The following is a 25104-nucleotide window of genomic DNA, read 5'->3' on the forward strand; positions in this document are numbered from 1 at the left end:
TGTTTATGTTCACGTGGCTTGAAAGCCTGGTCCCTTTGCATTGTTTTAGTGTGAATGTGATGACAACACAGCATTCTGAGTACTTAAATAACAAAAAAAAATGAAAATAAATTGCAAATAACATCACTGCAATCTTTTTTCACCTAATTCTGCTTAAGCCATGGTGCTAGGGGACGTGTAAATTGCTACTATTTATGCATTTACATGAACAGTCAGAATAATAATAATATATTTCACCAGTTACACGGTACCATTAGTCAGCTATCACACTGTCGCCACTGCTCTAGTTTTACTCTCTATATACGTGTACGTCTTTAATTATATTGAAGGACAAATGGTGTATTTATTGCCTAAACATTTACTCCTTTAAGGAAGTAATCCAAGCGATCTGTATAATTTTGCTTCACCAACAACATTTCAAGCATGCATGTGATTTAAATAAGACACACTGCATTGAAATGTGTATGCGTTCCACATGCAACTCATCCAGAAGTATTTTTTTTTATTTATATCGGTGGACCTAACAGTTTTCAAGATGTAGATCCGCCTTAAGTCGACGTCTAGAATCTGTTGTGTAACACCTGTCCATTTTATTTAATTTATTTCACAGCAGCCACCTCCCAATGCCATATTTACAGGGATGAATGGGGAAACTTTCATACAACCAACAGCCACATATCAGGCTGCCAGAGTAATCCACCAATTCCAGAGACCCGTGGCTCAGATGGGTAGCAATATTGCCATCTGGCACCCACGGCCTCCCCATGGGGGTTACATGTTAACAGACATGAACGGTAAGGCTGTCGGAGTGGGAATTCCGGGCTGGAACCGGGTGGACATACAAGGAAGACCTCACGTCCTGGTCCACCAGCCTCATATAGCCGCCACAGCGATAAGAGCAACGATGAGACCCTCGCACGTGTTTCCACAAGTACCAACCCCTGCCGCGGCAAACCCAGAAAACTTCGCACAACAGGCGTTTAACGCTCACCAAGTTCCTCATCAGCAAGTTCAGCATGCTCCGTCAGGCAAGATGTCTGAGGCGCCAAACGGTGTGGCGGGTGGTTATGAGAGGGGTGACCACTACAGTGGCTTCGCAGGGGGCATTCAGCATCCGCAGTTGCATTACCAAAGCAGGTTTGTTCCACAATTCGTACCGGGAGTACAACACGCTCCTCCTATGATGCAAGCGGAGTATGCCGTCTTTACAACGCAGTACAAAGCACAAACCTTCGCGAAGCAACATAACATCAACCAAAACAATGGAAACAGTGGTAGCGGTAGTGACAACGGTTCCGTAGCTGATTCTTTGGATGTTCCAATCCTGAACGAGAGCGAGGAGACTTACTGGTCTCGCCCACGGCATGAAACACGAGCGTACAGGGCGTCAAGGGCTGTACACTCCAATCTGATTCAGCTAGCCTAGCCCTGTCGCCATTTCGCTTTACAACACCCCCATTCATGCAAAAGGACACTGTGGTGTGCAAGTCGACGTCTCATCCATGTAAATTGTACAAATGTATGTTTAAATTTCGCGAAAAAATCGTATCATTATTAGGCTTTCAAGTAAGAGTCAAAATATTCTTTTTGCATTTTTTTTTTTAAATATTGTCTTTCAAGTAGCATGGTGATAACAATGTTTCGCACAAAATGACATTTGTAATTGGGCAATATAATGTCCTATTTTGTGTATAATATATATTGGTTTACTCATCCAACTCATGGTTCTTCGTGCCCTATATAACTGTTTGTCGTTGACAGCTCCTTGTACTTTTGTGTTATAAAGAAGAACATTATCAGCGAAAACATGTTTTTGTTAAAAAATAACACAGGATAACCATAAACATCGTCGACTTCCCAATCAAGCAGTGACCTACATGTAGATGACATTTGACGTCACACAGTGACAGTCATGCAGACCCATTCAGAGCCCACTTTTACATAACTTCGTAGGACATATTTCTTGTAACTTTTTTCGTGAAAGACGTTGTTTAGGTTATACTGCCATAAGGCAACCGCATTTAGGAAAAAAAATCATAGGAAAGACTGATTCACGAAGTTTTGTGAAAGAAACCACACGTGAGGCGTCGCATGTCAGCTGCCGGGTTGGTAACGTCAGAGACGGTTTTCACTGCGCTATGTACGTCACAAAAAATATGTTGACCGCAGTACCAAGGTGGAAATTCCATAGTTTGAAACTGTGTAGTTATTTTGGAGGAAGGTCAGAATTAATAGGGGAAAATTATTACATGTAATATAGCTAATGCCGATGTATATACCTATACTTGTTTTTAACAGTTTTAGAAATCCTGATGTTTCCCGTTATGTTTGTTCCAGTATTGAAATTTATGTAGTTTAAGGAACGCAAGATGATATTCTTGCTTCCATAGCTCCAGCGTTGTAACTTTGACCACAATACCGTTTGTTTCCGTGATTAGAAAAAGACTTTTATCTTATTCATTGATTCAGGACTTAACTTTTGAAGCATTTAGATAACATATATTTCTGTGTCTCCTCATGCATGTTTAGGTTGTATAGTTATTATTTGTTGGAACTGCTAAGATTATTCATCAAATGTTAGATGTTGTACTAACAAGTTTTAGTATATTACGTGTACTTCAAGGGATTCTCAAAATTCAGAGTAAGTAAAAAGTTGTTGCCGATGCAAACTATGCCCTTGCGGCTTTGGAGGGTGGCCATGGGCAATTTACGACATACCCGATTGTTGAGTCATCGAAGCGATATCAAAACGTCGGATCGTCAAAGTGCTGAGGCGGCACTGTAATACATGGTGACCACGGCCTTCGGTCTAAGGGTTGGTCATTATTGCAGTCCCAACAGTTATCAATACTTGTATAATATTTTATACATATATTTAATATTTTTGAGAATTCTGTGTTAATTGTTTGGCTTGTTATTCATATTTTCTGTAAACCCAACTGACTACTGCAAGTTAGCGTTGTAAAGAATGAAGCTGATTAAACGAACGAAAACATGTTAATACATAAATTTCACATTTGTATTTAGCCTGTTCAAATGTTGTCCAATGCTTTGAGTTGCATTGAACTTGTACATATACAAATACGTGTTAGGAGAATGGAAAACAATGTACAATGTAAATGAACTCACTTCTTGTTCCTCTGACGTACCTGTGGACATGTACTGCCACATCACGCCTTGTGTACTCGTCAAACATTTTATCTCTGTTTCATGTATTCTGTGCTCACCAATGTGATATTTGACACTCGGGAGGTCCTACATGGTGTACTATTGCCACCAGTGTGTTACATGTATATTTATCTCGACAACTGTTAGGTATAACTTACAGGCAATAATTCTTATACATGTATATATTCTATCTGAAAACCGGATGTTTTGTAATAAAAAAAAAACATTTCTAGAAAGCGAACTAAATGTTCTTGCCTTGGCGTAAGCTAAAACAGTAAAACTGTTATCTCATTCAAACCTGGACAGGAGCTAAATGTGGTTTAAAGTTTCAAGAGTGGGTCACGTCAAACTCTGTCCATCTTCACAAAGCTTGCGTAGTATCAGTTCATTGTAAAATAGCATACATAGATGTGTTGCGATGATACTCGTCGTTATGGTTGAGTTAATATAACCCGTATACGAGAGCCATATATGAATGGCTCGCAGCTCAGGCCGGAAGTCATACCTAAACTCAGGATTGAACCAAGTTTACCGTTCTGTATACAAAGCCATTGCAGTCTAGAAGTCGAATGTAAGTTTATACCATGACAACGGATGTAAATACTTTCTGACGGAAGACCATACCTAGAAACCTGCCAATGAAGGCTTACTGAGCGTAAACTGGATTAATGGTCATTAGTATGAAAATATAAAAATAATATATCACTTCTTTTTTTGTATATAATTATTTTAATATTATAAGCACAAATGCATGTAAGTTAAATGTTGTGAAGACATAACGCAAATCAAAGGATGCATATACAAGCCTTTCTCGGCTGTCGTATATGCCCATTTATGCATGAAGTGTATACATAGACCAATATGGAGTAAGCCATGAAAGCGTTTCTTAATTGGCAAGCGGTGCGAAGCTAGAGCTAGCGGTTTTTCAATAAAATCACCTCTATACAGTGTGTGTGCGTTATAGTTCACCTGTCCATTAACTGGGAGTCTCACAGGTAAACATAAGCCTGTATACATACAGGTAAAATGAAGCTATATGCATTGTATAGCTGCATAGGCTGAAAGTCGAAACCGAGCGAGATTGTGGGGTGATGGAGATTAATAATTGGTAAATAAATATCTACATGATGTTATACATGATGCTGTGTATGTATACACAGACACAGACACGTGATGCGAAGTCTCGATGTCGTTTGTATATAATTCTAGTTCATATCACAATACAAACCGCGCTTATATGAACATATATACACACAGCGCCAAGACAAGCTTGCTCGCATGCGTGCTTTCTTTCTATATATGTAGGCCAGGCATGTGTACTGTACACATGTGCAATGAACGTATCAAAAGTCTATTACCTGCGCTTGACGTATGTATATTTGATGCTCTTTGGTCATTAAATATTATGTGCATGTACGGCCAGGCATATACATTTATAAATACAAAGGTGAAAAATAGTATTCTTTTTGTTTTATTATGGGTTTATTACAATTATTATAAAAGTGTACTAGTGTTCTTTCTAGTTCAATATCTGCATTAAAAAAAAATTCCACGAAGAAAATGCCCGATAAGTGCATACATGTCATTTTGAAGTGCATGGATTGGCATGTAAATCCAGATGGTAAAAGCTAATCTTTTAAATTGTAGGCCTAACAATACAATGTTTTCTGTGTATGGTGGAAATAGATGACATTGCTGTAAAGTACTGACGTGCAGAAGTTCTGTTATTCCAGCATAATACACGTTTGTTGGTGTAACGGGGTATATTGTGTTGCCATAACATTAACCCTATATGTTGCAATAATTCTGGCATCTGAGTATTTGACATTATTATGTTAAATTCAAAATGACTTTATAGCATCTAGAAAGAAAAGGAATACTTAAAAGATAATTGACATTCTCAATTTAGTTTTTAAGAATCGAAAAATATGTATGCATCGCGCAACATACTCGAACATGCATGCATGCCATTTTGTTCACCGGAATGTGCCGTGATTTTACTCCGATAATCTCTTTTTTAAGCTTGTATATACCGACAAATGTACTTGCAGGGTTTATAAACAATAATTAAATAAATCAATAAATCAGGTATCAAGTTCTAGTTTATAGACTTACAGCATAACTTCGGCGTAAGAACATAAATAAAACATAGTCTTTGAAGTAGAATTTTAAAAAGTCGACATTTACACAAATGTAGGCCTATATTTGTAGGCTGTACATACAAATACGCCACCTGTCAAGGTCTACGTGTTTTGCTTTAATTGATTGAGAATTTTATTGATCGAAATTCAATGACAACACATAGTCCGCGTTGAAAATAGTTAATTAAGTCTGTCAGGAATAGCATCATAATAGTGTGCTTTTGTAGCCAGTGTCATGGACGGGTACTATATAGGACACTATATGGTCCAAAAACGACGATCTACACACCCGTTACTGTACTGAGGGCTGTCTGTGCTAAACTTACCGGTACTGACAATAATTTTTAGCTCAAGGTTGTTGAGCAGTGAATCACACTCTTCGTAACAATGCTTTTAAGCGGAATATAATTTAACGGGTGTAAAACACTTACATCACCAACTTGTGACTGAATTTTTCACAGGTGCATTTGTCATGTCGGCTTATAAACATCGCGTCACGTGTGTTTATTTGTCTCACGTCCTTAGCTACTGAGAGGGCGCTCATCGACAATGCGCCTGCGCCTGCGCATTACCGACATTTGAAATTCTCAACGGACCAGGCAACCTGCAGGAAATGCTGAAGCGGCGCACATGAGAATCGTTTAAAAACGACTAGACGTTTGCCTTATATCTCGGATCACACAATAAACTCGCATCGATGATGGACCTGGGAGAAGTCAAAGTCGGTGTAAATGTGGACATCCAGCGCACTGACGGTGAGTGACCGGATGATGTCAGCCAGTGTTGCCTTGACGAAAATGCGAACCTTGGCTTACTCAGCGGTTCCGCTCAGTGTCCGATTGAAGTCTGTGTTTATTGCCGTCATATCACTTTGTCATGATTCATTTTGGGACATAAGCTCCCCTAACCTGATGTGAGGTAACATACCAAGAGAGAGACTTAATGGTTCTTGTAGCATTGATCGCATTACAGCATGGGTCAGTGGCCTTGTTTAAAGTTGAATGAATGTATGACGTACATGCACGCAACAGGGCAAGTGTCAAACCAAAATAAAGCTTTGGAACTTGCGCTGTAATGTCGTCTTCGATTCAAACATAAAAAGTTTTTCGTGCTGAGAAATGTTTTGAAGAGAAGAATTTATACAACTAAGTATTTTGAAATTATGACTTGCTAACATTACATCAGTGCACAATAAGAAAGAAATCAAAAGTTATTGTAACAGATTCCTCAAAAAAATTGATTAATTTGCCATGCACGTGCTAATAATAATCCAAGACTACTATGAGCGTAGTTGGGTACATGTAATTCTGATTTCTTACAAAGAGAAACCTCAGGTTAAAGTGTAGTCCAAAATTAATGTGATGTTAGGTTTGACAAAATGTTGTTCAACCAAGGATGGCCCCAAATGTCAGAGCGCGCTTCAAATAAAAACCTGATGCAGTTACATGCCCTTGTCAAATAGGTTGAGGCTGTTGGCACTGCCGTTCGCTTTGAACAGCACCTAAGAATCTGATGCCCAAGCAGCCTATGAAATAACAAATCGACGTTGTGTTGACGGTAAAAATGACAGACGAAAAGATAAGGAACATAAGTGTCTACAAACTTTAGGCTGTGAAGATGTTTTTGATAGATAATTTTTGTTTCAAATGCGGTGACACACTGCCACGGCAAGTGCACCTAATGTGAGAGCAATTTTGAACTATTATAAGTGGTATTTGACCATGTGGAAAGCTCATTAGAGCCATAGCCCTGGATGACTGTTCACATTTTTTTCTATTTGGACGGTGCTCACATAGTTCACTGCCATTCGCCCATCTAGGATACTCAGTAAAATTTCGGAAAACAGTCAGTTACTCAGTGCAGTTTAGGGTTCTAGACGACGATGAACAGTCGATCATCAGAAAGGTAAATGTTCATCCATACATCATCAGTTTCAACTTCTTTGCTGGCTTCCATCCACTACACAAGAATGGCTGCCCATTATATACACCATCAGGATTTCTTCCTGTTTCTGGGCCACACATTCCCACCGATTGACCGTACGACGTCCGTAAACCAGTGTAATAATAGACAGAAGATAGCTACCATTTGGGGAAATTGGAATCAGCAGACAGATTGAGCTCGCAGAAATATGGATGGACATTTACCGGTGGGATGATCAACAGCTCTGGGGGATATTTCTCAAAAGTGTCTTATCTTTGCGACAGTGTTGGATATTTACGACGGATAAACTGTTTTTACTATGTCGGTTTGTCAAAGCACGTCTTAAATGATTACTCTCTCTGGCGGGTGTAACTTTTGTGATCAATCAGGGACCTGGTTTTGGAGAAAAACTGGAACTCTTCAATGAAAAAAGGTAAAAAATGTACATTTACCGACATAGAGAAGTTATATCACTGACATTTGCTCTGATGTAAGGCAGTTACGTGCGCTATAACTTCTCTGGTCCATTTTCTGTAGAGGGCTACTGAAACATGCATAACGTTTTGACAGGTGCTTATTGCGGTGTCTGGGGGCCACATGGGCAGGTATTTCATTTGTACGACTGACAGATGATGCCTCATCATGGGAGCAAATTTGCGACCTGTCTAGGGCGTAAATTTGTGTTGACAAACAGTGACATCAATTTCATGACTTAAGATGGGTCTAAGTCTAAGACTGTCCCTTTTGAGAAACAACACCCAGGATTTTATCAGTCTGGCGGTCTAGGACCCTAAGCTTTGTAAAAGATTAACTGGACAGGCCATGGAGGTTAGTAATCAACCATTTCCATTTTCAGAAAGTTTACAGTGGAATCTACAGGAGTGAACAGGACCCATCCATGACTATGTGAGCTCTGTCCAAGAACAAAAAAAGCTAACAGTCATCCAGCGCTACAAGAAAACATGACTTTATATAGGGTCACAATAGTTCACCACATCAAAGTCTCCAATGAAATTCGTGGACAATAGGCTGGCAGTGTAATATCCTGTGACCCCACAAACCAGGTGGCAGTTTTAAAACCCGAAAAAAATGAACATAGCTAAGATGTAGTCACAGCTCAGAGCCATCATTCAGCAGGGCAGAATCACCGAATGCCGAGTTTTGCTGTATCACTTTTGGGTAATACCAGACTGGACTCTACGGTTATTAAAAAACGGCATGAAGTAAAATTAATTTAAAAACAGCTGATGCAGCCGAATGCTTCAGTGTATGTCTGTGTGACTTTATGCCACCTTGTAACTTTGACTCGCTTGAATTTGAAACATGTTGTATTCATATTCGGGACTCTGCCTCCAGATTGTCAGAGTTTTTTTTTTTGGAAACAAAAAATGGCTGTTTTACAGAATGCGCTTGATTTTCTTGGACTATTTTTGGTTTGTGGAGTTTCATATTTGGTTACTTAGTGTAAAAAATCTGTACGAAGAGTCACATTTTTGAAATGACTAGAAACCATTCTACAGTATTCAAACTATATGCTTCCAGTGGAGGGATTTGATTCTGCATTTTTTCTGTGATTGGCTTTTTCTACTCTCTTTTTTTCACAGGGCGAGTCCACTCAGCCGTGGTCAGTGGGGTAAATGCCGAGATGAGTGTTGTGACTGTGGAATGGTTTGAGCGAGGTGAAACTAAGGGGAAAGAGGCAAGTATATGTAATAACTTCTCTGATTGATGTATAAAAAGTACATGTATTGTGGTTTTTGTCACAACCTTTGAATTCTATGATCTGAAAATCACTCTCTGGAAAGAGAATCCTGAGGATAAAAATGATTGTATAAAGGGCTCAGCCCTGCTTACTAGTTATTTATTTATTTATTTGATTGGTGTTTTATGCCCCCTGCTTTCTGCCAGAGTCCAAAGCTGCTGATGGGCGTGGGGTTTCCCTGAGCACTGCCGGGTTTCCTACCACCATTATGTTGGCCATGGTTGTATAAGTGAAATATTCTTGAGTCCGTCGTAAAGCATTGATCAAATAGATAAGTACTACCAGAGTTCCACTAAGAGTAACATATCCTTATAACATACCTGTTGTGACGAAGAGAAAAAAAAAAGAGGTAAACAAGTACTTATGTGAACTTCAGTGATCTTTCGAGGAATCAGTGTACTTGCATTACACACACATGTACTTCAGTTTAAGGTTCAGGAATGCTTCCTAGTGTTCCATTGAAGATACCTAAATCCTCAACAAATGTGACCAGTAAAGCAGGTCGAATTTGATAATATTTTTTATAATTTGAAGACTAAAATGTATTAGTAAGGTAGAGGTACATACGAACTTGATAGAAATAAAAAACTGATCTGCTCAGATCAGATGCCATTCCTTCAATAGTTAAGTATTGAAAATGAACAGCAAGACCTAATTTGGGAAAATAAATTTGTTTGCCATTAAGGCAGTATCAACTTGAACGTGTACAGAAAGTTCACTCTGTCTGAGTTTTTTAAGTGACTTTGAATTGTTTTGAGGCTTTTACCGTTCATCACTGACAACTTTGATCTAGCTCAATAACCAGATGTTTCTGCGCAAGGAAAATGTTACTTTGTTAATGATTATGTAGTTGTAATTTTACAAAAGTAAACCATGTTTTTTAAAATTTATTTTGATTGGTGTTTTACACCATATTTCACTAATATGATGGCAGTCAGCATTGTGGTTTTAGGAAACTTGTCAGAGTCTGGGGGAAACCATGACCATTCGTAGGTTGCTGGTAAATCTTCCCATTTTTGGCTGAAGAGGAAGCCAGTATAGGCGGGACTTGATCTAACAGCAGCTGGCACACTTAACCACTTCAGCCACAGAGGCCACATTTGGTTTTGAAGAGGGGACATGATTTGGCTTGGCCACATGTCTGGTTGGTAAAGGTGCATGCCACGGCTAAGTCACTAAAGGCATGGGTTCAAGTGTCACTCATAGACAGGGATTTTCCAAGATTCCCTGACTTCCACCGTTGTTGAGGCCTTGTTAGCGAGAAATGGATGATGGCAGTTTCTTCTGTGGCCTTACATGAAGTTCACTGGAGACGCTTTATGTCCACCAATATGAAAGACATACATGTACATGTATTTCACACAGGGGGAGTTAAGCATTAATTTTAAAAAGGATTTGAGAAAAGCAGCTTTTGTACAGTGTTCTTTAGACATGCGTGTGTTACACGTAGGACATATATGTATTGTAAGCTCAAGTTTCTCAGCTGCATATGAAAAAAGTAAAACCATGCATTTTATCTGTCATCTATCCTTTAACAAAGGTGGGTGATTTATTGCAGCCACCATTGGTTCCTATGCCCTTAAAACTGGCTGACATCGTGTACACGTATTTGAAATATTCTAGAGTATGGCATCTAATCAATACACATACATGTACCTGATTTGGTTTGCATGACATCAAGGGCATTCTTTGGCATGGTTGAATTGTAGTTTTGTATACATGATAAATTACACATCCATTTATGTTCTAATGTCATATTTATTTACTTAAAGCCATATGTACGTGTATGAATGGCTAAAGGAGCTTGAAAGACTAAAAGCTATCTTGAACATATCAACCAAAATAGTCAACCTTCACCTAAACAGAAGAAATGCCATTCATATAATCCTATGTGATCAAGGAGATTTGTCCGGAAATCTTGTGACAACAGCTGGGTGATCAAGGAGAATGTAACGGCAATCAGTGAAATGTACATGTTGTGTTCACATCGGTTTCAGGGGCTCTTGCGAGGGCCATATCCAGAAAAACATCAAAGGTTCTGATCCCATACTTTACTGGTGACGTTGCGACTGTGCATAAAGAATTTTAAAAATGCAACTCAAAATGATGCCAAGAGCTTTTAGGTCTGTGAATGATGAAAGAAATTTATATGAAAACTAACTTTTTATTATTATATTATCATATTTGTGTTTAATTTACTTGTTAGTTTTAATACAGCATGTTTACTTTGGGCAGCCAACAGTTTGGGAGTCCAAATGGTTTCCAGAACCAAAGTGACTCTAGATATGGCCCCGTTTGCATGTATGCTTGAGATCATCATTTACTGCTGTTAAGATTTAAGGTCAAACCTCTCACCACACTTGATTAGAAGGGTGCTGCACCCTGTCCGTTTATTTGTCTTGGTGCAATGTTAATTGATAGGCAGTGGAAATTGCCACCTGTTTTTCGAGGAATGCACCTTTGCACTCTGCCCTTTTTAAGTTTTATCTAGGGTTCTGAAAGTGTAAATTTATGAAATATGTACACGTACAGGTCATGGCTAATTAGATATATTTTTTATTTTCTTTTCATGAGGTTGCATTCACCATTGATGCTAGGATTTATATATGTAGTGATTGTAAAGGTCAAATCCATATATATGATTCATCAGCTGCTCTGCTGTGCAGGAAGACAAAGCTTAGAACTGATTGTACACGTGACTGTGAGTTGGTATATCTGTACACAACACAGACAGCAATATCACATGACTCAGGCACATTGAACAGTAACATGACTAGAAAAAAGTATTTTTTTATAGAACAAAAATAGTTTCTACATCACTGCATTCGATTGATTATGGAAGGGGGCAGCAGGAAATGATCATTTTACGTTCTAGGTATTTAATAGAGATAATGCACTGAAACATGTGATGTAATGTTTTGTTAGACGAATCCCACACACTCGATGTGCTTCTTGTGACATTACTTTTCATTCAATTCTTGGTGAAAACCATTGTGAATGACATCAGAGATGTTAGTTCAGAAAATGTGTGTATATGTCTGCTCTCCGCTCCAGCAAAAAGTATGTGTTTTACAGTGAATATAAACAGCAGATCAAGTGTTGAACAAGTCATGGCATGTCTCGTGATCTTTACAGATTACAGCCTCCTGCTGGCTGTGACTCTGGAAGACTTTTTATCTGCAGGGATGTGGGATTAATAAAGGCGCTGGCTTCCTCTCCGGCCGTAAGTGGGAAGGTCTGTCAGCAACCTGTGGATGGGTTTCCCCAGGGCCCTTTTTCCGGTATCCCCCCACCATAATGCTGGCCTCTGCTGTATAAGTGAAATATTCTTGATCACGGCGTAAAACACCAATCAAATAAATAAATTAATCAAGGCCATGACATCACAAATAACAAATGTTACCAACACACCCACTTGAACAGCATGAGAACTTTGCAGGCCGCCATTTTCAAATCATGTGACTTGTTTGCTGGGGTGGATTCTGCTGCTCTTCCCAAAATGAAGACCATATTTTTTCACAATATAACTGACTATAGATCTTTTCTGTTCATTATTAGCGCACAAATTTAAGTTAAGACTCCAAACAGTTTGTCAGTCGCCCGTTAGAGGGTGTACATCTCATTGGTTTCAATCAAATCATGCCACAAGTCTTCTGGATGATGCCTGGTGCGCTCAACTCCAATTGAAAATGGCGGTTAGCGAAGTTTGGCTTGCCGGCAATGTATAAGATACATTTATGTTAATTGTGACGTTATGGTCTTTATTATTCACGAATAACTAGGTGATATGAAGTAATAATTACTGAAGGATTACAGGAAACATGTCTTTGTAGTGTACAGCTTTGATAGGTTGTAGACAACAGGCTAAAAGACCAAGTTCCACGTTAGTCAGGGGAAGAGTACAGATCTGTTTTTCTGAAAACTAAGCTGGGAAGAATGAAACAGATCTCAGATCTAGGTATAACTATCACATATACATACGTAATTATAAGATGTAAATCATCTATGACGTCCTGAAATTTTCTGCCATTTTCGCCAGCTAACTAATGTAAACCACCCTGCTGAAATCATGCATAAAATTGATGCGATTAACAGTGATGAGTTATAACATCACATGACATTACTCCCAACTAATCACCCGTCTCAGTTCTGGGCCAGCTTGCACAAGAAGATTGTAGCTACAGCCTATTGTAGATCCTTCTCTGAAGTTTACAATTAATTGTGAAAAATAAATTGTGACGCTAGGAGTTGTGAGATTGTAAATTCTTGATTGTAAACTGTTGTACATGTATATAGGTGGCCTGTATAAGTGAAGAACAAATTGGTCAGTAACTTTTTTTGACCTCACTTTCAAAAGAGTTGTACATCATATTGATTCAGCAGCTAACCACAAAAACATGCTCATATCATCTTTTTGAGACAATCACTTTCCATATCTTTGCAAAGCGAGTTGATAATTAATTACTAACATTGTACTGTACACATATTTGTACGTTACATTAAGTTTGGGGCAATTGTTAATAATTACAACAGGATCGCCCCGGTTGTAATTTCTGAGTGTAAGGTACAGCTATTGTAGCTTATAATCCATTTGTACATTAGGGTGTCCATTGTAAACTAAGGCTATGATCAAGATCTTAGTGATTTACAATCAACGTAGACCTACAAATCGTTTGTGCATACAGCCCTCTTGTTCCTTCAGCATTGGAATTTATTTAGTGTAAAATCCAACAAAATTGTAGGTGTTTTATTGTATGTCCATTCTTATGCAGTTAAAGTTAAATTATGAAGCACCTCTTGCAAAGCTCATTGCAAGTTTTTGTTTATGTTAAGAAAAGAAAAAGTTAATTACTTGTAAACCAACCTTTCTATTTAAAATACAATGTTTACACCCTGCCTGTTGAAATGTGCATACAACAGTCTATCCTCTTACGCAAGGCAAAACTTATGCATTAAGTAAAGTGACCTTTCATGAGTCATGTTCCCATTAGGCTTTTGCTTGCCTTTTATTTGTTTTAACATAATGGATGATTTGCTCAAAGATTTTGTCGTTATAATGGGGGTTTAACTTTAAGGCTTTGTAAACTTAGCAATTTATAGCAGTCACAAGTATAATACATGTACATCTTAACATTTGAGTGCCTGCTTTAAAGTGAAAGACAGCACCTGACTAATGTTTATGTCTTTTGAAAGACTACCATTCAAAGTATCTTAAAAAGGCAGTAAATATTTTTTGTTAGATTTTTTTCAACGCAGTAAAAGTTCAGTAAAACTTCGTCTGGACAAAGCTTCAGCATGTCTCCATTATTGATGGCTAGGTGACTCAACATTTACTCTAGCAGTCTAATGTTGAAGGCATTTTCCATATAATAGTCTAAGCAGTAGCCGGTGACAGATAAAAGTTGTGGACTTTGGACGATGAAGGCCCAAGTGACAAATATAGTTTTTTTCGGAAATCGGACATATTGGAAGAATATTTCCACTGCTTGACCTGTTGATACAGTAAGGCCTACAATGTTATTTACAAGGAACTCCAGCGGCACTGTTTCAATAGCCTACCTGCTGTAGTTTTGTTTTATCATATGTCACTTGATGGAGTGAATTTTTAAAGGCTATGTCACATCATAGGCCGTGCCATATGATAGCAACGTGTTTGATTGGATAAAATGCTCAAGATGGCTGCCTCGACTCACACCAGCCATTTGAGCAATATTGTCATTTTGTCCTACATGTTGTTTGGTGAAATCTCATTAAAATAATAAATTATGATACTTTTTAGAAAGCTTGAGTATCCTGCTCTCACTGAAATATGTTCTTTTCAGGTGCTGTCTTGTCCTTTAAAATTCTGTATATTTCATTTGTTTGTTAAGTGCAAGATTTTGTGAGTTTACTGTTATAGTACATTATATGTGGTTAAAGCCAGGTTTGTGGATGAAGAATGTGAAAACATCTGTATGGTGTGGTGGAAACTTAAACTTCCACCTAATGACTCTTACTCATCAAATTGTTAAGTATGACAGAAAAACCTCAAGCATGCATGCATGCATACATACATACATGCTAAACCTTCATGCGGTGGCTTTGTGTAGCTCTCTGAGACTATTAAGCTGTTATGTGTCTTATTTTGGGAGTTTAATCCAGTCCTCTTGTTACTAGGAGTAGTTGATTGGTAATGATGTGTTTGTCTTGTCAAGAGTTGATTGGTAATGATCTGTCTTTGTCTTGTCACGAGTTAATTGGTAATGGTGTGGCTGTCGTGTCAAGAGTTGAGATGATCTGTCTTTATGTTGTCAAGAATTAATTGGTAAATGCTCTGTCTTTATTTTGTCAGGAGTTGATTGGTAATAGTCTGTTTTTTTTCTTGTCTAGAGTTTCTTGGTAATGATCTGTCTTTGTCTTGTCTAGGGTTTCTTAGTAATGATCTGTCTTTGTCTTGTCTAGGGTGTCTTAATAATGATCTGTCTTTATCTTGTATAGAGTTTCTTAGTAATGACCAGTCTTTGTCTTGTCTAGTGTTTCTTAGTAATGATCTGTCTTTGCCTTGTCAGGAGTTTGTTGGTGAATGATCTGTCTGTATTGTCTAGTGTTTCTTAGTAATGATCTGTCTTTGCATTGTCAGGAGTTTGTTGGTGAATGATCTGTCTGTATTGTCTAGTGTTTCTTAGTAATGATCTGTCTTTGCCTTGTCAGGAGTTTGTGGGTGAATGATCTGTCTGTATTGTCTAGTGTTTCTTAGTAATGATCTGTCTTTGCCTTGCCAGGAGTTTGTTGGTGAATGATCTGTCTGTATTGTCTAGTGTTTCTTAGTAATGATCTGTCTTTGCCTTGTCAGGAGTTTGTTGGTGAATGATCTGTGTTTGTTTGTCTTGTCTAGAGTTTCATAGTGATGACCTTTGTTCATCTTTTCAGATTGAGCTAGAGGCCATCTTCCAGCTGAATCCAGAACTGATACCAAAGGAACCAGCAAGGGAAGTAACTACATCCAAGGTGAGTTGAAATGCTTGAAGCAAGCCATAAAAGAATTTAAATTTATCTGGCTTTGTACCTTCATTTATAAGTTCACCACAAGGTATTTGTCGAGACAATATCTAGATATAGTCCCTGCTGTTCCTGTGACATGTTACAGTGTAATGAGGATCCCTGAATGACGTGACCGTCACAGTGAAGTTCAGTAAATTTTTTCACGATAATTCCTTTCTTTAAGCCATTCTATACCTCTTCATACGCGTTTGTGAAAATTATGTGTGAGGAATTACTGACCACTCAGCAAGATTCGTATGTGACTTTGAAAATGTTGAAAGTCCTGGAATTTGAAAATAACTGTTTCATGTGCTGAAAGATTTGGGCTTAGTTGTTCTTGGAATATCCTTGAAATTAAGAATCAACCTGTTTATAGTTTGCTGACCTTCTCTTTAAGTGGGGAAATTTATTACTGAGTGTCTTTGAAATCAATGACTCTCTTGATTCTGGGAGTTCTAATGGGTTTAGAAAGGTATTTTGAGGTACATGGGATAACACCCTTCTGGAAAATTGTCAGTTTTAGCACAAAAGCTTATATAGTGTGACATTTGCCTTTAGAAATGCTCTTTTGTGGGTGAAATTTTAGGTAATCTAGGGTATTTGAAGGACTGTAAGTTAAACTAATTATGACCATTTTGCATTGCTTTAAGTTAGTGTAAGCACTGATTCCAAGTGGGAAAACTGTAAGCCTGCAAAAGCTTTGAAAAAGCCCCTGGAAAATTTTTGAACTCTTTAGTGTGTATAAACCGAGACTGTCTGTCTAGGATGCAGTGCATGTTCTTACAGATTATCTGGCTCATGCTGGAATCATGAAGGTGACAACTGCATTGTATGGTGGCAGGGCATTTTGCCAGAGGTGTACCCTGTATGTGTTAACATAGTGTTGACCTAGATTTCCTTGTGAACTGTTTTGGGTGTACCTGGGTGAAATGCTCAGGCCCCTATGTTTTGACTGGCAGGTGTGCTTTTGATGGAAGAAACTGTATTATCAGGCCATTGAGTTGAGATTTGAGACTGTGCCAAGCCCCTGCAGATGTTATTTTCTCCACACATCTAGTATTAGAGTGAAAAAGTAATGTAGGTTTTAATGCCACACTGGATGTTGTGGCAATCTTGTATTACAATATATGTGTATATGTAGAGAATATGTACCAGTGCATGAAAATATCAGATGTTTCTATGAGAAGTAATAGTTGTGTGAGCAGTGTCAAGTATTTCTTTTTCTACAACACACCATTCCAATCTATAGATTCCATGCTCTTTGAAAGATGCCTGATTTTCTGATATGTGTAAAAAGGGACGTAATCTGTGTCAGCCATTGAACACTTGGTAGAATAAAAATGCTGTAGCAGACCAGTGCTAATTTTCATTGGTCAAAGTGGGGCTCTGTCTTCATTAACATTCACTCAGCATACACAGAGGCATGCTGTCAATAACCGAATCTAGCGTTCTGCCAGCAACCTGCGGATTGTCGTAGGCTTTCCCAGGGCTCAGTCCGTTTTCATCTTACCATAATGCTGGTAGCCGTGGTATAATATGCTTGAGTATGGCATAAAACTCTGATCATATGAATAAATAGTGTTTTTGTCCGGTTGATTTGGGGTGAGGGAGTAACTCCAAATCAGTATTTGATGCTTTTAATGCATCATAGGTTGACCCAAACCACAGCATTATCTAAAGTACCACAGTTTTAAGCTTGATTCCAAAGTATGTGCAAAGTACACATTAATGTATCCACCGGTTCTTTGAAATATTCAAAGTCCCAAGGTGTAAATCCATGCTTAGCTCAGATTTATACATGTCGATGGTTAATTGAAGGTGAGATCCGGATGTTTTTTTTTTTCATTTTTCTTTTCTTTTTTTTTTTTTCGTTTTTCTTTCAATTTAGCAACCCGTTGAAGTGGAGGTAGGCATGATAGTGATCTCCGTTTGTAATGTACATTTGCTGTGTGTTAATATAGTTACACTAGGAAACATTTCTGTGAAGCCATTCTAGGCCTGTACTGTCATTTACCCATAAGTTGTCTCCCTTGATTTGTTGTACATACACAATCTCCAAGCTTTTTTTTGTTTGAATTTTATAGAAAAGTTCTGATTTAATGATATGTATGTGTGTCAAGGAAGGTAATGGTACGGTATGTGTGGAGGACCGTGATGGGCAGGAGGGTTCTGAAAATGGGGTAGATGATGATGACATTGACGAGGAAGCTGAGGAGAATGATAACAGTACCAATTGTCGTTACCAAGCTGGCGGGGCGAGCAGCAATGGCCGCACCGGGGCCAAGGTACATACATAAATGTACTAGATCACAGTGGCAGATCCACGGCAGTTTCCGAAGCACAAGATCCATAGCAGCATGTTTGGTGTTTCACCCACCCCTCTAGCCCCTCCTCCCTCCCTGCGTTTGGGGTTTTGATCTTGCACCAAGTTTCACATTGCATGACTAATGGTGTGTCTTCTGTTATGGTCTGATCATGTTTTATTCTTCTGTCTTTTATCAGCCCTTCACATTTTTTGTTTTTATAATGTAGTGCTGTGGTTTGTTTCTGAACTTTTGAAGTACATGTTTTTTTCCTTGTGGTTTTGTGCTCTGTTTGCGTAGCTTTTGGGAGTATGTCGATCATATAAATATGGGGTCTATCATGTTTCTTTCTCCCATTTCTTAATACATTGCATCAAGTCATTAGTTTAAATTAACATCTCTCCCCTTTGATTTTATGGTGATATGGACACTCTGTGTGAATTCCTGTTAGGCTGGAACATGTACATGTAGTTAGATTATTAACTTTCTGTTTATAATGGCACTTGATAGAGATTAACCTCTGTTTTTTTTTTCCATCCATTAAACGGATTGCCGTCATACAAGTTTAAACAATTTTGAGTACATCTATAGCGGTTTATGATTGAAAATGAAGTGAGTGTAAGATAAAAAAAAAAGAATGTCAACCGCCCGTGACGTCTTTTATGATTGCCTTTAAAGCTTGGCAGACTTGCAAATTTGGCAGTTTTGTTTCAATAGACATTTAAAATAATACACAAAAATTCCATTTGTCGACAGCTGGATGAATTGCATAATGGCTTTGGTACAGTAATTCACCAGTGACGTGGAGAGATTCTGTCAGATGCACGATGATTGGTCGTATTATGTAGTGAATTTATTTAAGCAGCGTACTGCTTTCATTGAGCCTCGTGTTTTTCTACCCAAGTTGTATTAAAAAGTAAAGTGGAAGTTTGCTTCCATTATCTTTATATAGAGCAACACAACCAGCAGAGAAAGTTCAAGACAAGGGAAGCAAGGTAAGAGAACATTTTAACATTGAACGAACTGAACCAAATTATTGTATTCCAGAAAAAGATGTGTTTGATGTACATGTATAATATGTCCTTTATTTTTGTGGGGTGAATAGCATGTATCCGTAATATACTTTGCTAAGGCCAGTTCTTAAAAGAAAGTTGTTAGTGGGGCATAACTTGACCCTTTGAGATAAAATGCTGTTGGTCATTTTGGAATTGTTCTTACCAACGCATAACCTTTGCTGATGAGAAATTAATCATAGTTCACTGAAAAATGAAAGTGGATAAACCATTCAGAATCAGGCAGCATTGGTCACTTGAAAATTGTTAATCTTTAGGTGAATTACAGTATTTGCGCCATTAGACAATTAAAAAAAAAAGGAGAGCAAGTTGAGTGTGCTCTCTAAAGGATGTAGCCATGTTGTTTTGTGACAAAAAACATATACATTTCACTTGAAGAAACAAGCCTGGCCCTTTTTCACAAAACTTCACGAAACAATTTTTCGTAAACTTTCCATGTAAATGACATCGCCTTATGGCACGGTTATAAGCTAGACAACATCTTTTATGAAAAAAGTTATGAGAAATATGACTTATAAAGTTTTGTAAGTTGTCTGTTTTTGAGAGGGCTGTGTACTGTAATTCTTCAACCTTTTGGTATGTGTGCATGGTGTTTGCTCAAGCATAATTTGAAGGCATCATTCTGTATAGACTGATAAAACTATACATTTTGTGAAGAGCTGAAACTGGCCCATCCAACCAGTGTTTTGTCTCCAAAATGAAGTCAAAATATGGGACATAAATTGCACTTAAAGTTTCTCTTTTATATCTGAAAAGGTTAAGGAATTAATATAATCGGGACTGGTTTAGATGAGATAGTGAATAACTTTGACAAGACATTGCACCCAGAAGATGTACACATGTATGTTGATGCGAATCCTGTTTTGTATGCTTTGTAATATATGTGTAGATTTTAAAAAATATGATTGGCTGACTTGTTAGCACATGCTCTGCACTACAGAAGCCTGGACGAATGATGTTGATTGACTGATTTGATGTTACAGTGTCCTCTGCTCGCTCCAGACCTAGCTATGTACAGAAACCACAGCAGAATGGACAGGTGGAAAACTCCATTTCCGCTCAAGACTTCAAGAAACCTCAGTCTGCGCAGGCTCCTTCCATGCAAGGTTTGTCAGTGTACATAACACATTCAACAAGAATAACAACACACTATTCATTGGTTTTTGTCTGCAACTTCTGTGCGTCTTTTTTTTTGCAGCTTGCTTTCTAACCCAGTTCAGCATGTCTTCAGCCATTTGTTTAGTTATCCTGGCCTGGAAAAAGTGTAGGTTAAATCACTGCACAAGTCTCAGAAAGTGGGTGTGATTTTACTCAGAGTGAAGGCAGTTTTATGATGAACATATTCATCACACTGTGCAGAATATTTTGCATTTGACACACATGTAAAGTTTGTAAGTGGTCAACCCAGTCTCTGAGTTTAAAGCCAGCTCATGCTAGCATCCTAGCATCATGTCTGGTCATACCCAGTCCACCATCATGCATGTCCAGGGGAATCTTCAGACAGCACAATGGCTACATGGGGAGGGTGGGGGGGCACAGCATGAACGGTGATCAGCATAGATCAGGGTGGATCAGGAAGCAACTATAAAACATATTTGTCGTATATGCTGAGAATCGCATGGCATCCAAGGCCAGACCAGTATGTGCTATATTCCTGAGTATTTTTGTTTTCTTTTGATGATTGATAATAATTACTGTTATAGTTAGCTAGTTGTAGTGTGTGTAATATCCAAATGGCTATTGGAGCCATCACCGTCCTTGTCTGATAAAATGGTTTCGTCCACCGGGCGAAATGGTATAACCAATGACACGAGGGAATGTCAACGATGACCAGCGCAAAGGAAAGTGGGAGTTTAAATTCAGTGCACATTGAATGTCTCTTTTCTCTGCCTACCGCTTGCTCAACAAGAGCAAAATACATGTCCGACGAAGGCCGCCAGCCAGAACGTGTAAATAACAAAGGAGACATGTAGTGCACATGCTCACGGAGGGAGAATGTGGCTGAAAGTCAAATAGTACTTTCTTAGCCACAATTTCACTTACCTGTTGTTTATTGGGGCCCAGTTGGTTTGTGTGCCAGAAGCCTCTCACCAGTTTGGTCACTGTGAGTTCGTGTCCAGCTCTTGATGGCTTCCACTGCGTAGGCCTGCCAGCATCCTGCTCTGCCTGGTTTTCTTCCCACCATAATGCTGGCCGCCATCATATAAGCAAAATATTCTGGAGTAATACACCAATCAATCAATCTATCAATCATTGTTGTTATTAAACTTGTGCGGTAAATTGTCCAGGGCTGTGTTAATCAGTCTACCGGTTCATTACTGACTGTAGCCGTTTTGCTGCTATGTCTGCAAAAAAAATTTTAAAAGCATTTATATGTCATGCATAACTGTATAATTGGGATACATGTGAGAAATCTGCAATGTAGTCCATTGTTGTGGCTTGCAAGGTGTAAGTCCTTAGCAAAGTAAAATGGCTTGTTGTGTTAATTTTGATGTTGTCTTCACAGGCCGGCGGAAATCCAACTGTGTGAAGGAAGTGGAGAGGATAAAACAGCGACGAGAAGAAAGGCGGGCGGCCCAAGTGGCCATACGAGAAGTCAACGAGACAGAATACGACACATCGCAGCCTAACTGGGAATTTGGGGCAATGATAAAGTATGTATTATATTTACTGTACCCCCACGTTATGGGCACTTGCACGATGCCAGCTGTTCCTGTTTTTTTTATACTTTGCTGCAGACGTTCCATTGACTTAATTAAATACACTACCTTGACCCATTTACAAGTTGTAGGTCATCCAATGAAGTGTCTCAGCTCATAGTTACAGTCACAGTTGTGTGACCTGCCCACTTTAGATGGACACACTGATTGATCACAAAAGCCCCATTGCTCTGGCACTTCATTGGTGAAAACACAGTACATGTATTTAAACTGAACTAGAATTACCCACCGAAGATGCCGTAGTCAGCCACGAAGTGATGAAGGGTTGACCTCTTGTACAACTAGAATGCAGTATGGGAAGCACTTGCTTGCTCCTGATCAGTAAGGTTGCAATTTAGAATCCAGCAATTCCTGGCATGGTTGTCCTGTACCTGTCAAAGGGTTCTGTGTGGTTTTCTGTCCATTAACCTTACTACCCTTGTACAAAGATGTCACTGAACATTTCTTGAATACAGCTGTCAGGTTAATACATAGAGGAAGATACATGCTGATGATTGTGGATATGGACTATAAAGATGAACCGTTCTTGTTTCAGTCAGTATAGGGGGAATCTAGATATGGACTATAAAGATGAACCGTTCTTGTTTCAGTCAGTATAGGGGGAATCTAGATATGGACTATAAAGATGAACCGTTCTTGTTTCAGTCAGTATAGGGGGAATCTTGATATGGACTATAAAGATGAACCGTTCTTGTTTCAGTCAGTATAGGGGGAATCTTGATATGGACTATAAAGATGAACCGTTCTTGTTTCAGTCAGTATAGGGGGAATCTAGATATGGACTATAAAGATGAACCGTTCTTGTTTCAGTCAGTATAGGGGGAATCTTGATATGGACTATAAAGATGAACCGTTCTTGTTTCAGTCAGTATAGGGGGAATCTTGATATGGACTATAAAGATGAACCGTTCTTGTTTCAGTCGGTATAGGGGGAATCTAGATATGGACTATAAAGATGAACCGTTCTTGTTTCAGTCAGTATAGGGGGAATCTAGAGTATCGACCTATAACAGCCTCGGACCCCATAGAAGATCACCAAATTTGTGTGTGTGTGAGAAAGAGGCCACTAAGCAAAAAAGGTGTGTTTAGCCGTGGTTCTGTATTAGCTCCGTGTTGGAGTAGGTCACCTGTGAAAAGTTTATTTTCAACAGGCTTTCATTTTCTGAAATTTACATCAAATATTTATTTTCTGAAATTTACACCAAATATTGTTCCTTCTTGGTTCATATTTGTTTTTTTGCAATCAGCTTGTAGTCCAGTTTCAGTAATCAGGTTGAATTTGATACTCTGTGACATTGTCGTGTTACCAAGGGACTTAATAGCTATTATAGAATTTTAAAGGATATATGACACAATTGTTTTTGTCTTACGTCTTAATACGTAGTATATGATTTGGCCCAACATATAAAAGTACCAAAGAGCGTCTAGGGTCTCTTCTTAAGCTACTAAGTTTGTCCAGTGTTTCCAGTATTTCATCAGTGACGTAAATTCTGAATATTTCTGACTGTTGCAAAATATGTAGAAAATAGAGGTGCTATTAAGAAATATAAAATGTGCCTCAGAAGAGAAATTTTTTTTCTTTTTTTTGGGGCAGTGTTTTTCATAATCCTTAAAACCATACTCTTTGTATTATAGTACCTTGTATCCTTTATGATTAAATCCCGAAGATATTGTGTTCGCGTTTGCTTCACTTGCATTCTTTCATGTTACTACCCTTGTCAACTATAGCAGAAACCCTATAGGTTTATTCCATTTGCCCCTTTCTTCAGTCAAGGATTTTTTCTTTTCTTTCATCTGTTTCATTGCATTCCTGCTGTTTCTCCATTTGACACATATTCAGTTCAGTGCTGAAATGCTGTCTGAAATAATAGAAGAATTACTGTAATTCCCCAATTTATTTGTTTCAGAAACAAACAGAAAAGAGACAGACGTTGTGACAGTGCCAAATAAGGACAATGTGATTGTCCATGAACCCAGAACCAAAGTCGACCTTACCAAATACTTGGAAAACCAACAGTTCAGATTTGATTACGCTTTTGATGAGAATGTGAAAAATGAGGTTGTTTACAGGTAGGATATTTCTCTATCATCTGTCTGTATATTTCTCTATCATCTGTAATAATCATCTATCTCTGTCTATTTCTCTATCATCTGTAAAAATCATCTATCTCTATCTATTTCTCTATCATCTGTAATAATCATCTGTCTGCATATTTCTTTATCATCTGTAATAATCATCTATCTCTGTCTATTTCTCTATCATCTGTAAAAATCATCTATCTCTATCTATTTCTCTATCATCTGTAATAATCATCTGTGTATCTATTTCTCTATCACCTTTAATAATGATCTATCTGTCTATTTGTCTATCATCTGTAATAATCATCTACCCCTGTTTATTTCTCTACCATCTGTAAAAATTATCTAACCCTGTCTGTTTCTCTGTAAAAATCATCTATCTAGGTCTGTGGCTCTATCATCTGTAAAAATCATTTATCTCTATTTCTCTATCATCTGTAAAAATCATTTATCTCTATCTGTATCTCTGTCATCTGTAAAAATCATCTGTCTCTATCTACTTCTCTATCATCTGGCCAACATTAGGGTAACAATGGCAGTGTTCAAACTATTTGTTTAATCTCAATTGAAGTTTTCAGGACTGAAAAGTGATGAAGAAGTTTGACGTTTATTTTTTGTACATTGATATCGATGTCTCGTATTTTTTTTCCCCAGATATACAGCAAAGCCTTTGGTAGACTGTATATTTGAGAAGGGGATGGCTACATGCTTTGCTTATGGCCAAACAGGAAGTGGGAAAACACATGTAAGAAATAAAGTGGGGCTCATTTTTGTGTCAAAAGTGTCAGTGGTATTTATGTCCATGTACGTTACTGTAAATGCCTTTTTATTCGCGGGATTAACTTTTGCGGATTTGGCAAGAAGACAAATTCGCGGGAATCAACTCTGGCAGATCTTTGGACAACTGATAAACGA

The 25104-nt window shown here is 38.2% G+C and overlaps 1 protein-coding gene across 1 annotated transcript in view; it reads left to right on the forward strand.

Annotated features, from left to right (window-relative positions):
* The first annotated feature begins 5899 nt into the window (after nt 1-5899).
* The window catches only part of LOC135470663 (kinesin-like protein KIF2A), a 33461-nt gene continuing 14256 nt past the window's right edge, over nt 5900-25104 (forward strand). The window contains exons 1-10 of the mRNA XM_064749698.1: nt 5900-6064; nt 8837-8931; nt 15904-15981; nt 18099-18299; nt 19270-19312; nt 20374-20496; nt 21897-22044; nt 23086-23189; nt 24018-24180; nt 24844-24934. Coding sequence (XP_064605768.1) covers nt 6007-6064; nt 8837-8931; nt 15904-15981; nt 18099-18299; nt 19270-19312; nt 20374-20496; nt 21897-22044; nt 23086-23189; nt 24018-24180; nt 24844-24934 — 1104 coding nt within the window. The 5' untranslated portion in view covers nt 5900-6006. The remainder of the gene's footprint in view (nt 6065-8836; nt 8932-15903; nt 15982-18098; nt 18300-19269; nt 19313-20373; nt 20497-21896; nt 22045-23085; nt 23190-24017; nt 24181-24843; nt 24935-25104) is intronic.

Source organism: Liolophura sinensis, chromosome 7, assembly GCF_032854445.1.
Source record: "Liolophura sinensis isolate JHLJ2023 chromosome 7, CUHK_Ljap_v2, whole genome shotgun sequence".
In the NCBI taxonomy this organism is placed as follows: domain Eukaryota; kingdom Metazoa; phylum Mollusca; class Polyplacophora; order Chitonida; family Chitonidae; genus Liolophura; species Liolophura sinensis.